Source organism: Heptranchias perlo, chromosome 2, assembly GCF_035084215.1.
Source record: "Heptranchias perlo isolate sHepPer1 chromosome 2, sHepPer1.hap1, whole genome shotgun sequence".
Taxonomy (NCBI): domain Eukaryota; kingdom Metazoa; phylum Chordata; class Chondrichthyes; order Hexanchiformes; family Hexanchidae; genus Heptranchias; species Heptranchias perlo.
This window is the reverse complement of record NC_090326.1, coordinates 18,809,668-18,827,105: the sequence shown is the minus strand read 5'-3', so window position 1 is coordinate 18,827,105 and position 17,438 is coordinate 18,809,668. Positions and strand designations below refer to the sequence as shown.

The following is a 17,438-nucleotide window of genomic DNA, read 5'->3' as shown; positions in this document are numbered from 1 at the left end:
TCTCTCTCTCTCATTTTTACTGTGTGCTCTCTCCCTGTATTTTTCCATCACTCTCTCTCTCTCATTATTAGTGTGCTCTCCCTGTATTGTTCCATCTCTCTCTAATTGTTAATCTGTGCTCTCCCTGTATTGTTCCATCTCTCTCATTATTACTGTGTGATCTCCCTGTATTGTTCCATCTCACTTTCATTGTTACTGTGTACTCTCTCTCTGTATTTTTCCATCTCTCTCTCTATCATTGTTACTGTGTGCTCTGCCTGTATTGTTCCATCTCTCTCTCTATTATTACTGTGTGCTCTCTCTCTCTATTATTACTGTGTGCTCTCTCTGTATTGTTCCATCTCTCTCTCTGTATTATTACTGTCCTCTCTCTGTATTGTTCCATCACTCTTTCTCTCTCTGTATTGTTCCATCGCTCTCTCTCTATTATTACTGTGTGCTCTCTATTATTCCTGTATGCTCTCTCTCTATTATTACTGTGTGCTCTCTATTATCACTATGCTCTCTCTGTATTGTTCCATCTCTCTCTCTCTATTATTACTGTGTGCTCTCTCTATTATTACTTTATGCTCCCTCTCTCCATTGTTACTGTGTGCTCTCTCTCTATTATTACTGTGTGCTCTCTCTCTATTATTACTGTGTGCTCCCTCTATTATTACTGTGTCCCTCTCTATTATTACTGTCCTCTCTGTATTGTGCCTGTGATCTCTCCGTATTGTGCCTGTGATCTCTCCCTCTATATTATTACTGTGTCCTCTCTCTCTATTATTACTGTGCTCTCTCTCTCTCTATTATTACTGTGCTCTCTCTCTCTATTATTACTGTGTCCCCCTCTATTATTACTGTGTGCTCTCTCTCTCTCTCTATTATTACTGTGCTCTATTATTAGTGTGCTCGCTCTCTCTCTATTATTACTGTGCGCGCTCTCTCTATTATTACTGTGTGCTCCCTCTATTATTACTGTGTGCTCTCCCTGTATTTTTCCATCTCTCTCTCTCATTATTACTATGTGCTCTCCCTGTATTGTTCCATCTCTCTCTCACTGTTACTGTGTGCTCTCTCTCTATTGTTCCATCTCTCTCTCATTATTACAGTGTGCTCTCTCTGTATTGTTCCATCTCTCTCTCTCATTGTTACTGTGTGCTCTCTCTCTGTATTGTTCCATCTCTCTCACTCATTGTTACTGTGTGCTCTCTCTCTGTATTGTTCCAACTCTCTCTCTCATTATTACTGTGTGCTCTCTCTGTATTGTTCCATTTCTCTCTCATTGTTACTGTGTGCTCTCTCTCTGTATTGTTCCATCTCTCTCTCATTGATACCGTGTGCTCTCTCTGTCTTGTTCCATCTCTCCCTCATTATTACTATGTGCTCTCTCTGTATTGTTCCATCTCTCTCCCTCTGTATTGTTACTGTGTGCTCTCTCTCTGTATTGTTCCATCTCTCTCTCATTGTTACTGTGTGCTCTCCCTGTATTGTTCCATATCTCTCTCATTGTTATTGTGTGCTCTCCCTGTATTCTTCCATCTCTCTCTCATTATTACTGTGTGCTCTCCCTGTATTGTTTCATCTCTCTCTCATTGTTACTGTGTACTCTCCCTGTATTTTTCCATCTCTCTCTCTGTTGTTGTTACTGTGTGCTCTCCCTGTATTGTTCCATCTCTCTCTCTCTCATTTTTACTGTGTGCTCTCTCCCTGTATTGTTCCATCTCTCTCTCTCATTTTTACTGTGTGCTCTCTCCCTGTATTTTTCCATCTCTCTCTCTCTCTCATTATTAGTGTGCTCTCCCTGTATTGTTCCATCTCTCTCTAATTGTTAATCTGTGCTCTCCCTGTATTGTTCCATCTCTCTCATTATTACTGTGTGATCTCCCTGTATTGTTCCATCTCACTTTCATTGTTACTGTGTACTCTCTTTCTGTATTTTTCCATCTCTCTCTCTATCATTGTTACTGTGTGCTCTGCCTGTATTGTTCCATCTCTCTCTCATTATTACTGTGTGCTCTCTCTCTCTATTATTACTGTGTGCTCTCTCTGTATTGTTCCATCTCTCTCTCTGTATTATTACTGTCCTCTCTCTGTATTGTTCCATCTCTCTTTCTCTCTCTGTATTGTTCCATCGCTCTCTCTCTATTATTACTGTGTGCTCTCTCTATTATTCCTGTATGCTCTCTCTCTCTATTATTACTGTGTGCTCTCTATTATCACTATGCTCTCTCTGTATTGTTCCATCTCTCTCTCTCTCTTATTACTGTGTGCTCTCTCTATTATTACTTTATGCTCCCTCTCTCCATTGTTACTGTGTGCTCTCTCTATTATTACTGTGTGCTCTCTCTCTATTATTACTGTGTGCTCTCTCTATTATTACTGTGTCCCTCTCTATTATTACTGTCCTCTCTGTATTGTGCCTGTGATCTCTCCGTATTGTGCCTGTGATCTCTCCCTCTATATTATTACTGTGTCCTCTCTCTCTATTATTACTGTGCTCTCTCTCTCTCTATTATTACTGTGCTCTCTCTCTCTATTATTACTGTGTCCCCCTCTATTATTACTGTGTGCTCTCTCTCTCTCTATTATTACTGTGCTCTATTATTAGTGTGCTCTCTCTCTCTCTATTATTACTGTGCGCGCTCTCTCTATTATTACTGTGTGCTCTCTCTATTATTACTGTGTCCTCTCTCTATTATTACTGTGTCCTCTCTCTATTATTAGTGTCCTCTCTCTGTATTATTACTGTGTCCCCTCTATTATTACTGTGTGCTCTCTCTCGCTTATTACTGTGTGCTCTCTCTCTCTATTATCACTGTATCCCCTCTCTCTATTATCACTGTGTCCCCCTCTCTCTATTATTACTGTGCTCCCTCTCTCTCTTTTATTACTGTGTGCTCTCTCTCTTTTATTACTGTGTGCTCTCTCTCTATTATTACTGTGTCCCCCTCTCTCTATTATTACTGTGTGCTCTCTCTTATTAGTGTCCCCCCTCTCTCTATTATTACTTTGTGCTCTCTCTCTCTCATTACTGTGTGCTCTCCCTATTATCACTGTATCCCCTCTCTCTATTATCACTGTATCCCCTCTATTATTATTGTGTGCTCTCTCTCTATTATTAGTGTCCCCTCTCTATTATTAGTGTGCTCTCTCTCTCTATTATCACTGTATCCCCTCTCTATCATCACTGTGTGCTCTCTATTATTACTGTGTGCTCTCTCTCTATTATCACTGTCCCCCCTCTCTCTATTATCACTGTCCTCTTGGTATTGTACCTGTGATCTCTCCCTCTATATTATTACTGTGTGCTCTCTCTCTATTATTACTGTGTCCCCCCTCTCTTATTACTGTGTGCTCTCTCTCTCTATTATCACTGTCCTCTCGGTATTGTTCCTGTGATCTCTCCCTCTATATTATTACTGTGTGCTCTCTCTATTATTACTGTCCTCTCTCTATTATTACTGTGTCCCCCCTCTCTCTATTATTACTGTGTCCCCCTCTCTCTATTATCACTGTCCTCTCGGTATTGTTCCTGTGATCTCTCCCTCTATATTATTACTGTGTGCTCTCTCTCTATTATTACTGTCCTCTCTCTATTATTACTGTGTCCCCCCTCTCTCTATTATTACTGTGTCCCCCCTCTCTCTATTATCACTGTCCTCTCGGTATTGTTCCTGTGATCTCTCCCTCTATATCATTACTGTGTGCTCTCTATTATTACTGTCCTCTCTCTATTATTACTGTGTCCCCCCTCTCTTTATTATTACTGTGTCCCCCCTCTCTCTATTATCACTGTCCTCTCGGTATTGTTCCTGTGATCTCTCCCTCTATATTATTACTGTGTGCTCTCTCTCTATTATTACTGTCCTCTCTATTATTACTGTGTCCCCCCTCACTCTATTATTACTGTGTCCCCCCTCTCTTATTACTGTGTGCTCTCTCTCTCTATTATCACTGTCCTCTCGGTATTGTTCCTGTGATCTCTCCCTCTATATTATTACTGTGTGCTCTCTCTCTATTATTACTGTCCTCTCTATTATTACTGTGTCCCCCCACTCTCTATTATTACTGTGTCCCCCCTCTCTCTATTATCACTGTCCTCTCGGTATTGTTCCTTATGATCTCTCCCTCTATATTATTACTGTGTGCTCTCTCTCTATTATTACTGTCCTCTCTCTATTATCACTGTGTCCCCCCTCTCTCTATTATTACTGTCCTCTCTCCATTATCACTGTGTCCCCCCTCTCTCTATTATCACTGTCCTCTCGGTATTGTTCCTGTGATCTCTCCCTCTCTATTATTACTGTGTGCTCTCTCTCTATTATCACTGTGTCCCCCCTCTCTCTATTATCACTGTGTCCCCCCTCTCTCTATTATCACTGTGTCCCCCCTCTCTCTATTATCACTGTGTCCCCCCTCTCTCTATTATTACTGTGTCCCCCCTCTCTCTATTATTACTGTGTCCCCCCTCTCTCTATTATCACTGTGTCCCCCCTCTCTCTATTATTACTGTCCTCTCTCTATTATCACTGTGTCCCCCTCTCTCTATTATTACTGTCCTCTCTCCATTATCACTGTGTCCCCCCTCTCTATCATCACTGTCCTCTCGGTATTGTTCCTGTGATCTCTCCCTCTCTATTATTACTGTGTGCTCTCTCTCTATTATCACTGTGTCCCCCCTCTCTCTATTATCACTGTGTCCCCCCTCTCTCTATTATCACTGTGTCCCCCCTCTCTCTATTATTACTATGTCCCCCCTCTCTCTATTATCACTGTGTCCCCCCTCTCTCTATTATCACTGTGTCCCCCCTCTATTATCACTGTGTCCCCCCCTCTCTATTATTACTGTGTCCCCCCTCTCTATTATCACTGTCCTCTCGGTATTGTTCCTGTGATCTCTCCCTCTATATTATTACTGTGTGCTCTCTCTCTATTATTACTGTCCTCTCTATTATTACTGTGTCCCCCCTCTCTATTATCACTGTCCTCTCGGTATTGTTCCTGTGATCTCTCCCTCTATATTATTACTGTGTGCTCTCTCTCTATTATTACTGTCCTCTCTCTATTATCACTGTGTCCCCCCTCTCTCTCTATTATCACTGTGTCCCCCCTCTCTCTATTATCACTGTCCTCTCGGTATTGTTCCTGTGATCTCTCCCTCTATATTATTACTGTGTGCTCTCTCTCTATTATTACTGTCCTCTCTCTATTATCACTGTGTCCCCCCTCTCTCTCTATTATCACTGTGTCCCCCCTCTCTCTATTATCACTGTCCTCTCGGTATTGTTCCTGTGATCTCTCCCTCTATATTATTACTGTGTGCTCTCTCTATTATTACTGTCCTCTATTATTACTGTGTCCCCCCTCTCTATTATTACTGTCCTCTCTCTATTATCACTGTGTCCCCCCTCTATTATTACTGTGTGCTCTCTCTCTATTATCACTGTCCTCTCGGTATTGTTCCTGTGATCTCTCCCTCTATATTATTACTGTCCTCTCTCTATTATCACTGTGTCCCCCCTCTCTCTATTATTACTGTCCCCCCTCTCTCTCTATTATTACTGTCCTCTCTCTATTATTACTGTGTCCCCCCTCTCTCTATTATCACTGTCCTCTCGGTATTGTTCCTGTGATCTCTCCCTCTATATTATTACTGTGTGCTCTCTATTCTCACTGTCCTCTCGGTCTTGTTCCTGTGATCTCTCCCTCTATATTATTACTGTGTGCTCTCTCTCTATTATCACTGTGTCCCCCCTCTCTCTCTATTATCACTGTGTCCCCCCTCTCTCTCTATTATTACTGTGTGCTCTCTCTATTATTACTGTCCTCTCTCTATTATCACTGTGTCCCCCCTCTCTCTCTATTATCACTGTGTCCCCCCTCTCTCTATTCTCACTGTCCTCTCGGTCTTGTTCCTGTGATCTCTCCCTCTGTTTGTGACGTGCCCTGACGCGGGCGGGGGGCCGTCAGTCAGTCAGTCCCAGTGTCTGCTCTCCACCGCCTCTCGGTGTCAGTCCGCTCGGCTTTTAACGATGTGTGCGAGTCGGCGTTTCCGTGTCTCCCTGTCGGGGGGCGAGCGAGGAGCCCCTCGGGCGTGAGGAAGAGAGGGGAAAGGGGACCCGCTGAACACAAAGCAACAGCCTCTCTTCCCCCACCCCAAACAAATGCTCTCGGTTTAAAAGACAGCGATGGCGGAGAGAGCCGGGCAGCAGGAACCCCGAGCAACAGCGGCAGGAGGTGGATCAGGAGCCGGACCAGCACAGCACTCACCCCGGCTACACAACACCGGAGCCCGAGGCAACTTCTAAACCTTCTCTGCCTGGTGTTCCCCCCCATTCCCCCCTCCTCCACCCCCAGGGACTGAGGGTGGGGAGTGTGAAGCCCGCCGGGGGTGGGGAGTGTGAAGCCCGCCGGGGGTGGGGAGTGTGAAGCCCGCCGGGGGTGGGGAGTGTGAAGCCCGCCGGGGGTGGGGAGTGTGAAGCCCGCCGGGGGTGGGGAGTGTGAAGCCCGCCGGGGGTGGGGGTGACTGTGTCTCTCTCTCTCTCTCTCTCTCTGTGTTGGGATCTTTCTATTCTCTGCCAGCCATGGGCAGCTGTTGAGGGAGACGTCGCTGGAGGAAAAGGACTGAAGAGAAAATTTGGGAACATTTTTTTTTTGGGTGGGAGGGAGGGGGGGGGGGGGGGGGAGAAAAGGGACCCAGGAGGTGGAAAGTGGAGCAGAAGTTTTGCTGGTGGACGAGCCGGGGACCGACTCTCGAAGGGCTTTTCAAACCGCCAACCGCCGCCCGCCCTTTCCTCGACCTCCTCCCGCTCAAACTCTCTCTCTCCACCACCCCCCCCCCCCCCCCCCCCCTCATGGGCACTAAGCAGAGCAGCCCGGCTACGAACGGTCGGACCCGGGCTTACTCGAGCTCCGATTTACCCTCCAGCACCGTCAGCAGCAACGGCAGCAACCGGGCGGCGGCCGCCGGTTCCAGTGGCTCCGGGATGATGGCGGCGGCCACCACCACCACCACCACGGCGGCGGCGACGACGCTGGCACCCGGCCGCTACCTGTACGGCCCCCCGCCTCCCGGCGGCTCCAGGTCGTCGTCGGCGGCGGCGGCGAGCAGCCGCAACCAGTCGCTCAACATCCCCAACAGCGGAGGCACGTACAGCTCGCAGGAGGAATCGGAGGGCAGCACCCCGGAGGAGCGGCCGGGGGGACACGGGGGGCCCCGGTTACTCATCGGATCGCTCCCCGCTCACCTGTCGCCTCACCTGTTCGGAGGTAAGACAACCTGGGGCGTTTAACATGGGAGGGAGGGCGACAGGCTGGGCACCTGGGGAGGTGGAGGGGATTGGAGCCCATTGGTGAGTGTCAGGCTCCAAGTCCTAAAGCTTTTAGTGAGAGCCCGAGTTTCAGTCTCCCCCCTTTCCCTCCCCCCCCCCCCCCCCTTTTCCCCCCCCCCCTTTCCCCCCCCCCCCTTTCCCCCCCCCCTCCTTTCCCCCCTTTCCCTCCCCCTCCTTCTCCCCCCCCCTTTCCCTCTCCTGTTATCCACACCCCGGCCCAGTTTACCTGGCCCACCTGGGGAGCCAAATCTACCACCGAGCGCGGTCTCCACAACCAGCGCCGGATTAATTCCTTCCCTCGCGTTACAATCTTGTTTTATTTTCCAAATGCAGCATCTGTCTGAGGGACACAAGTTCCACAGGTTTGAAAGACCCCCCGCTCCCCTTTTCATCAGCACGGCCTGCTATCTGCACAGCGAATATGGTGTTTTAAGCGTTGGCCATTCCCCTCTGGTGCTGTGTCCGGGGACACACTGGTTCCGGACATTCGTGGGCTCTGTATTTTTTTTTTGCCTTCGTTCATCTGGAAAGCAGTAACTCGGAGAGTGGTGCCCAGTCGCCAAGCAGCATGTTCCACCGACACTTTATCATTCGCATCGATTTCAAAGACAAAGAAATATCAACCACAGAGAGCCCCCCTCAACCAACATTACAATTTTTAAAATTCTCTAACATATTTATTTGCATCCATGTTTTCAAAACATGTCCTTGTCCCGCTTTGGTTGACTGTTAACAGGTTACAGAGGACAGACTCTCTGTGTTCACAGGAGCAGAAAGCAACAAATGGAGACTTTCATTGCCTACACCTGCACACATTGTTGGTTATTCTGTACACAGTGTTTGGTCACGTATTGGGCCCTGATTAGATTAGAAAGCAACTCCGCAGCCTTGGTGCTCCATATCTGTGTAATAACTTCACCCAAACCTGGTTTAGTGAACCCGCAATATCATAAAGGCGGTGTGATGTGATCATTGAGTTTGACATCATAAAGAACTGCGCACACAGACAAACCTTCCTGAGACTTGTTTGGAGCACTGACTCTGAAAAAACTTAGTTAACAAATCTTAAGCTTTGCTGCCCCATTACTTGTTTCTATCTGTCCCTGTTGCTCAGAGGCGTGTTGTATAATTAGTAAATCTCTAGGTGCTGTAATCTATCCCTTGTGGGAAAAAAACATACTGCAGACTATGCTCTGGAAGGGTTGCCTGTTTTGAGAGTTGGTGTATTTTGAACACCTGCCATGGATGAAAACGAGGGTTTGTTTTAATGAAGTAACAATTGTTGGCGCATTGCCTTCTGACTAACCTTTACCTTTAGGGGTATGTAATTGTCCTTTACTAAGGGTGAGATTGCCTCATTTTAAGGTATTTTCTCCTTTCTTCCTGCATTGGGCCATCCCAGCTCTGATCCCGTGCGGGAGGGCGGTGTGCGCCGCCCGGGGCGCGGGAGGGCGGTGTGCGCCGCGCGGGAGGGCGGTGTGCGCCGCGCGGGAGGGCGGTGTGCGCCGCCCGGGGCGCGGGAGGGCGGTGTGCGCCGCCCGGGGCGCGGGAGGGCGGTGTGCGCCGCCCGGGGCGCGGGAGGGCGGTGTGCGCCGCCCGGGGCGCGGGAGGGCGGTGTGCGCCGCCCGGGGCGCGGGAGGGCGGTGTGCGCCGCCCGGGGCGCGGGAGGGCGGTGTGCGCCGCCCGGGGCGCGGGAGGGCGGTGTGCTTCCAGGCTCTTGCCCGTGTGGCTGAGAAGCAGACTACTGGGAGACGTGATTTTACATTTATTGTTATGTTCCTTTCTGTGGGGAATGGCACAACCTCCTCACAGTAACATATCCAAGATCAATGAATCGACGTTTTGGACTATTCCAGGCACCACTGTATGTCCTTAGGAGGTTGTAGTTCTTGAATGTGTTCTGCTTGTTACATCGTCTTCCATTGTAGTGCCTGAAGTGTTGTACTTAGTTGCCTCACCGTGTGATACAGTCAGTGGTTAGGATGAGTACATTGTTTGCACACCCACAGTACGTTATTTTCTAATATATATAAATTATAATTGGGTATGACGGGTGAACGAGAAATAATACACACATTACTGAAACAATCAATTCTGTGATTGCCTACCTCATAATATTTTTTTTGTTTATGTTTCCATCTTAATTTTCCCCATCTCCACTGTTCTCATGACATTGAGTTACACACCTACTGTAGCCAGGAAGGCTGATGGGCAACCTGTGCCCAGGCTGCTGCCTCACTACCCTTCCATGTGTTGGGAGATGGGTGAGGGGTGGTGGACTAGTCTGTCTCTCCTGCCTGTCATTCCTCCCTCCCTCTTTGTGGGGAGATGTCTGATCGCCACTCAGCCCCTTCCCCCAGTGGCAGGTGGCTGTGTTGGGCAGTCGAACAGTGAGAGAGTTTGAATGTGCACCCTGTTACCCCATTCTGTCACACTCTGAAGCTCTAACACTCTGTGCCAGCATACACCAAGCATTCAATTCTCTTCACACCCTGTGTTTGTGCTGTATGTGTGTGACAGTCGTTTCATAGAATCATATAAGGTTACAGCACGGAAGGAGGCCATTTGGCCCATTGAGTCCGTTTAAATAATGTAATTTACTTCCAACTATTAAATAGACGCCTTTAAGTATGGTAGTGTACAGAGGAACATAGGAAGATAGGAACAGGTGTAGACCATTTAGCCCCTCGAGCCTGTTTCGCCATTCAATGAGATGATGGCTGATCCGTGACCTAACTCCCTATACCCACCTTAGCTCATATCCCTTAATACATTTGGTTAACAAAAATCTATCAGACTTAAAATTAACAATTGCGCTAGCACCAACTGCATTTGCAGAAGAGAGTTCCAAACTTCTACCACCCTTTGCGTGTAGAAATGTTTCCTAACTTCATTCCTGAAAGTCCTGGCTCTAATTTTTAGATTATGTCCCCTAGTCCTAGACTCCCCAACCAGCGGAAATAGTTTCTCTCTCTCTATCCTGTCAGTTCCCCTTAATATCTTGAAAACTTCGATCAAATCACCCCTTAATCTTCCAAATTCCAGTGAATACAACCCTAGTTTGTGTAATCTCTCCTCGTAATTTAACCCTTGGAGTCCAGGTATCAGTCTAGTAAATCTACGCTGCATTCCCACCAAGGCCGATGTATCCTTCCTAAGGTGCGGTGTCCAGAACTGAACACAGTACTCCAGGTGTGGTCTAACCAGGGCTTTGTATAGCTGTAGCATAACTTCTACCCCCTTGTATTCTAGTCCTCTAGATATAAAGGCCAGCATTCCATTCGCCTTTTTGATTATTTTCTGTACCTATCTGTGTCATTTAATGATCTATGTACATGGACCCCTAAGTCTCTTTGTGATTATGTCACTGCACTAGTAATCCAGCGGCCTCAACTAATAATCCAGTAGAACGTGAGTTCAAATCCCACCAGGGCAGTTTGAGAATTTGATTTCAGTTTTTAAAAAAAAATGTGGAAATAAAAAGCTTGCATCAGTAAAAGTGACCATGAAGCTGTCAGATTGTCGTAAAAACCCAACTGGTTTACTGACTTCCTTTAGGGAAGGAAACCTGCCATCCTTACCTTGTCTGGGCCTATATTTGACTTCAGTCCTACAGCAACGTGGTTGACTCGTATCTGCCCTCTCAAGTGGCCTAGCAAGTCACTCAGTTAGGGCAACTAGGGATGGGCAATAACTGTCGGCCTTGCCAGCGATGCCCACGCCTCGAGAATGAATTTTTTAAAAAGTCAATTCAAATTTTCATGTTAGACGAGAAAGAAAGTGTTTAGCTTTTTGTTTTACCTAATGGTGAAAACTGATGCAAGGATATCTGGCTGTACATTATCTTGCAACTGCTATATATTTGCTTGGGTTTTAATATACACTGTTGCAGCTGTTTGTTCATTCTCCCATCTGTTCATAATTTATTTGCTAAGTTACTTTTTACACGTTTCACATCTTTGTTTTGCTAATGTAAAGGGTTGCCTGCTCAAAAGGTGAGAATAGATTTATTCAGCTAATACGTGCCCAGCTGTCTTCCCCTGGGAGAGGCTATTAGTACAATCCAATATTTCAACCTGTTCAGCTCCTCACTGCAGAGGGATTATGAACACATTAATTTCTCAGTTTGACTGAGTTTGAGAACCGAACTAATTTAGAAGCTGTTCTTGGGGCAGGGGAATTCCACCGCTCTGTACTAAACAAAGTGGGGCGGTTTGATGAGGAAGTTATTGTTCTGCAACTGATAAGAGTTTTAAAAAAAAATCTACGCTTAGAAGGGACAAAGTCTTCATTCAGAGAGTTTTTAAGAAGCCTTTCTATTTGGAAGAACTGTAAGGTTTTTTCCATTATATCATCATTTACAAACATGTGATGATGTGCTTTGTGTCCATTGCATTGCAGATTCTTAAACTAACAAAAAAACATTTTGTCAAGCACGTTTAATAAAGGTACATATTAATAAAGTGCAAAATGATCGTCAGACTCTCTTGGTTACTGTAACAGATATAAACCTGCCCAGGAGTCCAAAATTAACGTGACCGTACAACACAATCCTATGTAGTGTCCTCAGTTTTTTAACCCTCCTTGTCCCAAGACGGAATTTGTCATGATGGTCAGAACAACAACAACTTGCATTTATATAGCACCTTTTAACGTAGTAAAACATCCCAAGGTGCTTCACAGGAGCATTGTCAAACAAAACACCGAGCCACATAAGGAGATATTAGGACAGAAGCTTGGTCAAAGAGGTAGGTTTTAAGGAGTGTCTTAAAGAAGGAGAGACAGAGAGGTAGATAGGCGGAGAGGTTTAGGGAGGAAATTCCACAGCTTAGGGCGTAGGCAGCTGAAGGCACGGCCACCACTGGTAGAGCGATTAAAATCAGGGATGAGCAAGAGGCCAGAATTGGAGGAGCGCAGAGATCTCGGAGGGTTGTAAGGCTGGAGGAGGTTACAGAGATAGGGAGGGGTGAGGCCATGGAGGGATTTGAAAACAAGGATGAGACTTTTAAAATCGAGATGTTCCTGGACTGGGAGCCAATGTAGGTCAATGAGCACAGGGGTGATGAGTGAACTGGAGTTTGTCAACCTCCCAGCCTCCCAAAGTGCTTTACAGCCAATTTAAGTTGTAGTCACTGTTGTAATGTAGGAAACATGGCAACCAATTTGCACACAGCAAGGTCACGCAAATAGCAATGTGATAATGAGCAGATAATCTGTTTTTTAGTGATGGTTGATGGATAAATTTTGGCTAGGAAACAAGGAAGAACTCTGCTGCTCTTCTTCGAATAGTGCCATGGATCTTTTAAGTCTGCTTGAGAGGCTAGATAGGACCTCAGTTTTAACACCTCATTCGAGAGGTGGCACCTCTGACAGTGCAGCGCTCCCTTGGTACTGCACTGGAAGTATCAGCCTAGATTATGTGCTCAAGTCACTGGAGTGGGGCTTGAACCTACAACCTTCTGACTCTAAGGCGAGTGTGCTACTACTGAGCCACGGCTAACACTGTCACCTCATAGCTCCTCTTTAGAACGGCTGAAGCAATTATTTACCTGGGACTAAAAGTAGCAGGAAGTCAACATTTTATTTGTCATAGAGTTCTTTGAAGGTTGAGTATCTACAGTGTTAAAATCTCATTGACCAGTTTTACATGTTAAGTGGTGGTTAGACTTATTTGATTTGATAACCAACCCTACACTAACACCAGAAGCCGTTACTTTTATGTTGCTTCCTCCAGTTTAAGTCCCATTCCCAATCCTCTTGCACTGTAACAAGTGCAGGTTGAATCTCGCTCGCTTTGCTCCACTCTGTCTTCTGACAACATCCCCAGGGCAGTTCAACAACCCCCTTTGTGGGGAATCCACATTGTTTCACGGTGCACTGGTCACCTCAGATATTCCTTTTTCTTAAAACACCAAATAAATACATTTAGTAAAACCTCCAGCTGTTAGAAAGCTGTTGCTTATTTTTTTAAAAACTCTCAATAACTATGATATAATTATCATACCTGATAATTTGGATTTGAGTTTGGTGACTTATATTTTGTCTGTATATTATAATATTTCAGGTAATTTTCAGATTGTAAGCACCTTATGACATGCCACTGTCCTTTCACATTGATGGTGAAGAACTCTCAATACAAGAATCTATTCTGTAGTTCTGTACATATTCTGTATCGTTGTTTGACAGTTGTTGAAAATGATGAGAAGCATGCTCTTGTGTACTAATGAAGAGTATAGAAGATTAAGGGGTGATCTAATTGAGATGTTTATGATGATTAAAGGATTTGATAGGGTAGATGGAGAGAAACTATTTCCTCTGGCAGGGGAGTCCAGAACAAAGGGGCTTAACCTTGAAATTAGAGCTAGGCCGTTCAGGGGTGATGACAGGAAGCACTTCTTCACGCAAAGGGTAATGGAAATCTGGAACTCTCTTTTCCCCCCCCCAAAAAACCTGTTGAGGCTGGGGCTCAATTGAAAAGTTCAAAACTGAGATCGCTAGATTTTTTTTGTTAGTTAAGGCATATGGAACCAAGGCAGATAAATGGGGTTTGAGGTATAGATCAGCCATGATCTATTTGAATGGCGGAACAGGCTCGAGGGGCTGAATGGCCCACTTCTGTTCCTCCGGCCCTAACACATGCCCTGCGACAGATGGGATATGGGGTCAGTCACGAGTTGGTGCCAGCTTTCAGTTTGCCTGTCTGCTGAGAAACACTGAATGGAGGCTGGGCACTTCCAAAGAGAAGTTTTGCCAGTTGGGCTTTTTCCAGCAGCCAGTTTTTAAAAATAAAATTCATTCTTAGGATGTGGGCGTTGCTGGCTAGGCTGGCTGGGGGTGGTGGTTTATAAGCATCATTGGCAGTGGTGTGGTTTCCTGCTTGTCCTCTTGGTTATAGAGTAGTGTGTGGTGCCAGGAAATAGAAAAGGAGAATATTAGCTTGAAAAATAATGGGAAGTTTTTGTTTAAAGTGTGAGGATGGAGTCCAGTACTTCCTGCTCAGGTCAGGTGTTCCAAAATCATTTTTATGGTCTAAACAATTAGAATGACCTCCACTAATTCTGCAACATATTGATCAATTTGTTATGCGATGATCAATTTTCTTTTACTCTCCTGAAGATGAGTATTGACTGGCTTGTTCACACACAGTGGCATCACCGCCGTGCCCATTTCTGTCCTCCTCTGACGTCCAGATGTGTTTACTTCCATCAGGGGGCGTTGCATTGTGATCAAGGGCTGGGGCCCTGATTAATTTGCCCCCCCCCCTACTCCCTTCCCCAAGCCTGTTAGCTGGTGTAACACCTACCACTGCCCCACCCGAGATCAACCAACTTGTCTTGGGTCGGGATTGAACGTGGGGCTGCACTGCTCATCCACTCAGCGAGTACAGTGGCTGAGCAACTGGGGGAGGCTCTGTTCGCAACATTTCTTTACAGTAGCTGTCTACAGAGGCTGAAGATGTGCTGTGTCATCTCGGTCTGATTTAAAGACAATCTAATATGGCCGTCACTCAGTTGGAAAATGTTAGGCTCGGATTTTATGCTAAGGTGGCAAAACTTTTTCTAACCAATTGGCTTACGCCCCAATGAAAGAGAGATTTAATTTTGAAGGCGCGTTATTTGTACTGTACACCAGTGAGCTGAGCACACAGCCACGGCATGGAAATAAACGGCTCAGTATTAATTTCCAGCTCTGCGAACAGCATGGGAGTGTTGTGTGCTGCGCCGTATTTTAGATTTGCCATTCAGTAGTTGGACTTATTTGAAGGGGGTAAGCATGGCAGTAATTGTCTTGAGAGTAACTTGCTTCACGACATTGAATGACTCCGTGAGCTACAGCGAGACTGATTACACTGCAGACAAGGAACAAAACGCCGGCCTCCTTGCAGCGGTGAAAACATGCTCGGAGATGTGTTCTCTTTGCGTTTTCTGTCGTGACTTGTCTTGGGAGTGCTCCCTTGGCCGTTTTTGCGCACGTCTGATTCAATGTCCTTCACTAGTTTCAGCTTGCTTGGGTGCAGTTTGTTGGCAGGTGTTTTGCATGTTCTTGTGTTTGATACACTCCTTTGTTCTCCGGGCACAAAGCATATTTAAAAACCTGGGCTGCCTTGTATAGCTGTGTGCTGCGTGTTTAGTATACTTAATGCATCTTGTCAGCTGTCCCAGACACACTATTAATCCGTGGTATAGTAGAGTATATAACCCTATGCAAAACATTTTCATTAAAATTTTAAATGAGCTTCTCTATAAAAGTGCATTACAGTGCTCGATACTGTCTGTTTTAATATATCAAATTTCAAAAGCTGTTAGAATTGCTTCAAAATTTGTATTTTAATAAAGGTATTTATTTTGTTATGGATGGTAGTGATATATAACAAATGATAGGTGTAAGATTAGTGGCTGGGCAATAGTCAGTCAACATTTGTACAGCTTGGGCTGAAAGTAGGGTATTTTTCTAAGGTCTCTTTAACCTTGTTCATGTCTGGATTGAGGCCAGAGAGAAACTGTCAGCTTCACAAACAGTGGCTCAAGAGGTTCAATTGACAGCAAAGAATAGAATATCCTGGATTGTTAGCTGTGTCCTCATACATTTTTCTAATTTTAAGTTCTGTCCCTCCAGTTTTTACCCCCTCCCCCGAAAACATTGGCTTATGATGCAGGTGCTCATGCTTGCAATTTTTGGGTCTGCACGTGGTATTCTTTCTGATTCAGCTCCAGTGACTTCTTCATTTAAGTGGACCACATGTCCCCTATGATCATGAGTTTCCCCTTATCTGGCCGATATGTTCACGTGACCTGCAGAGGTAACAATTCAACCCCTTGTGCGTACTGGATACTGTAATCCTGCATGTGCCTTTCTCCTACCTCCCAGAATGCAGACTGATAAGCACATGAGATGAGGCCAATCAAGCTGGTTTATTTTATGTATAATATATGAACAAACAGAATACAGTTTTCAGCTAAATTAAATTTAAATTCTATTGCTCCTCATAACATTGAAAACAACAAATTATGCAAACGTAGTCCTTGAACTGACTGGCAGTGACCTTAAGAAGGGGGATCCCTCCCTTTTTAATTAATTCACTGTTAAGTCTCGGCAGACTGACCTTGCTTTAGCTCAATGGGAAGGCAAAGACTTGACCTCTGATCCTCCCCAACTCTCCGTGTCAGGGGATTGGCCAGTTGAGCTGACAATCAAACCTGCTACCAACCTCCAAGATGTGGGTGCCCCTGGTAGTTAACCCCTGCTGTGCTGCAGTGAATGAATGAAACCAACCCAACATTGTTTGTGTAAATGACCCAAGAATGTATTAAGGAACCTCACTGTCTCAACTCGCACAGTATGTGAGGAACGCCTAGCTACTGGGGCAAATGTTTTCCCAGATAGCTTGTGTGTAGAGTGCATTTAACTCCATATTTGCTGAATTTAACTTCATAGCAACAAATTAATATAAATTATCCAAAATTCTCGCTAGCCCAAAAATCTCGAAAATGTGACACTCACATTCTTCATATGTAAGCTGATAGTGAGTGTTAGGCTATTCAACTCTGGGGTCATCACAACACAGTCCAATTCTGTTTTCACATGATGTTCACATGTGTGTGCAGATAACAGGAATTGCTCGCTAGTGATCAGGAGTGGGAACACTCTCTATATTTCATTCCAAGTCGTGGGAGGGGGTTTGTGCTGATGAGGCAATTGTGTTAACCCAGCCACGATCAGCTAATTGAACCCACGGTGTTGCTGGTCTGAACGGACCCTCATGGACTGAATTTAACACCTCGAGCCATCATTTCTGTTAAATTTTATTTATACAATATATATCTTTTGGTTCCCTTAGGAACCATTCTCAACAATGCAAAAATTGGGAAACATGACAGCCACCTGAATAGTGACCAATCAGCATACAGAGCAAACATTGACATTGACAAGATGTAAATTTTCACCCGTCCTAGATTCCTGATGGCTGCTGAAAAAGTGACTGTGAGTCTAAGAGTCTCTCTCCTCCCCTCAAACTGCAGCCAAGAGAGTATTGTGTTTCCCTCAGCCTTTGACCTTGGACAAATTAGACAAATTTGTAATATATTGTAAGCGGACTGTAATTCTGAACTGATCAGCTTTTGG

At 45.4% G+C, this 17,438-nt stretch overlaps 1 protein-coding gene across 2 annotated transcripts in view; it reads left to right on the top strand.

Moving 5' to 3' along the window:
* The first annotated feature begins 6,465 nt into the window (after window positions 1-6,465).
* znrf2b (zinc and ring finger 2b) overlaps window positions 6,466-17,438 on the top strand; it is a 154,942-nt gene continuing 143,969 nt past the window's right edge. For both annotated transcript variants that reach the window (XR_010966457.1, XM_068000873.1), the window contains exon 1: window positions 6,466-7,254. Coding sequence is in view for 1 of the 2 variants with exons in the window: in XM_068000873.1 (XP_067856974.1) it covers window positions 6,840-7,254 (415 nt within the window). In the remaining variant the exon portion in view is untranslated. The remainder of the gene's footprint in view (window positions 7,255-17,438) is intronic.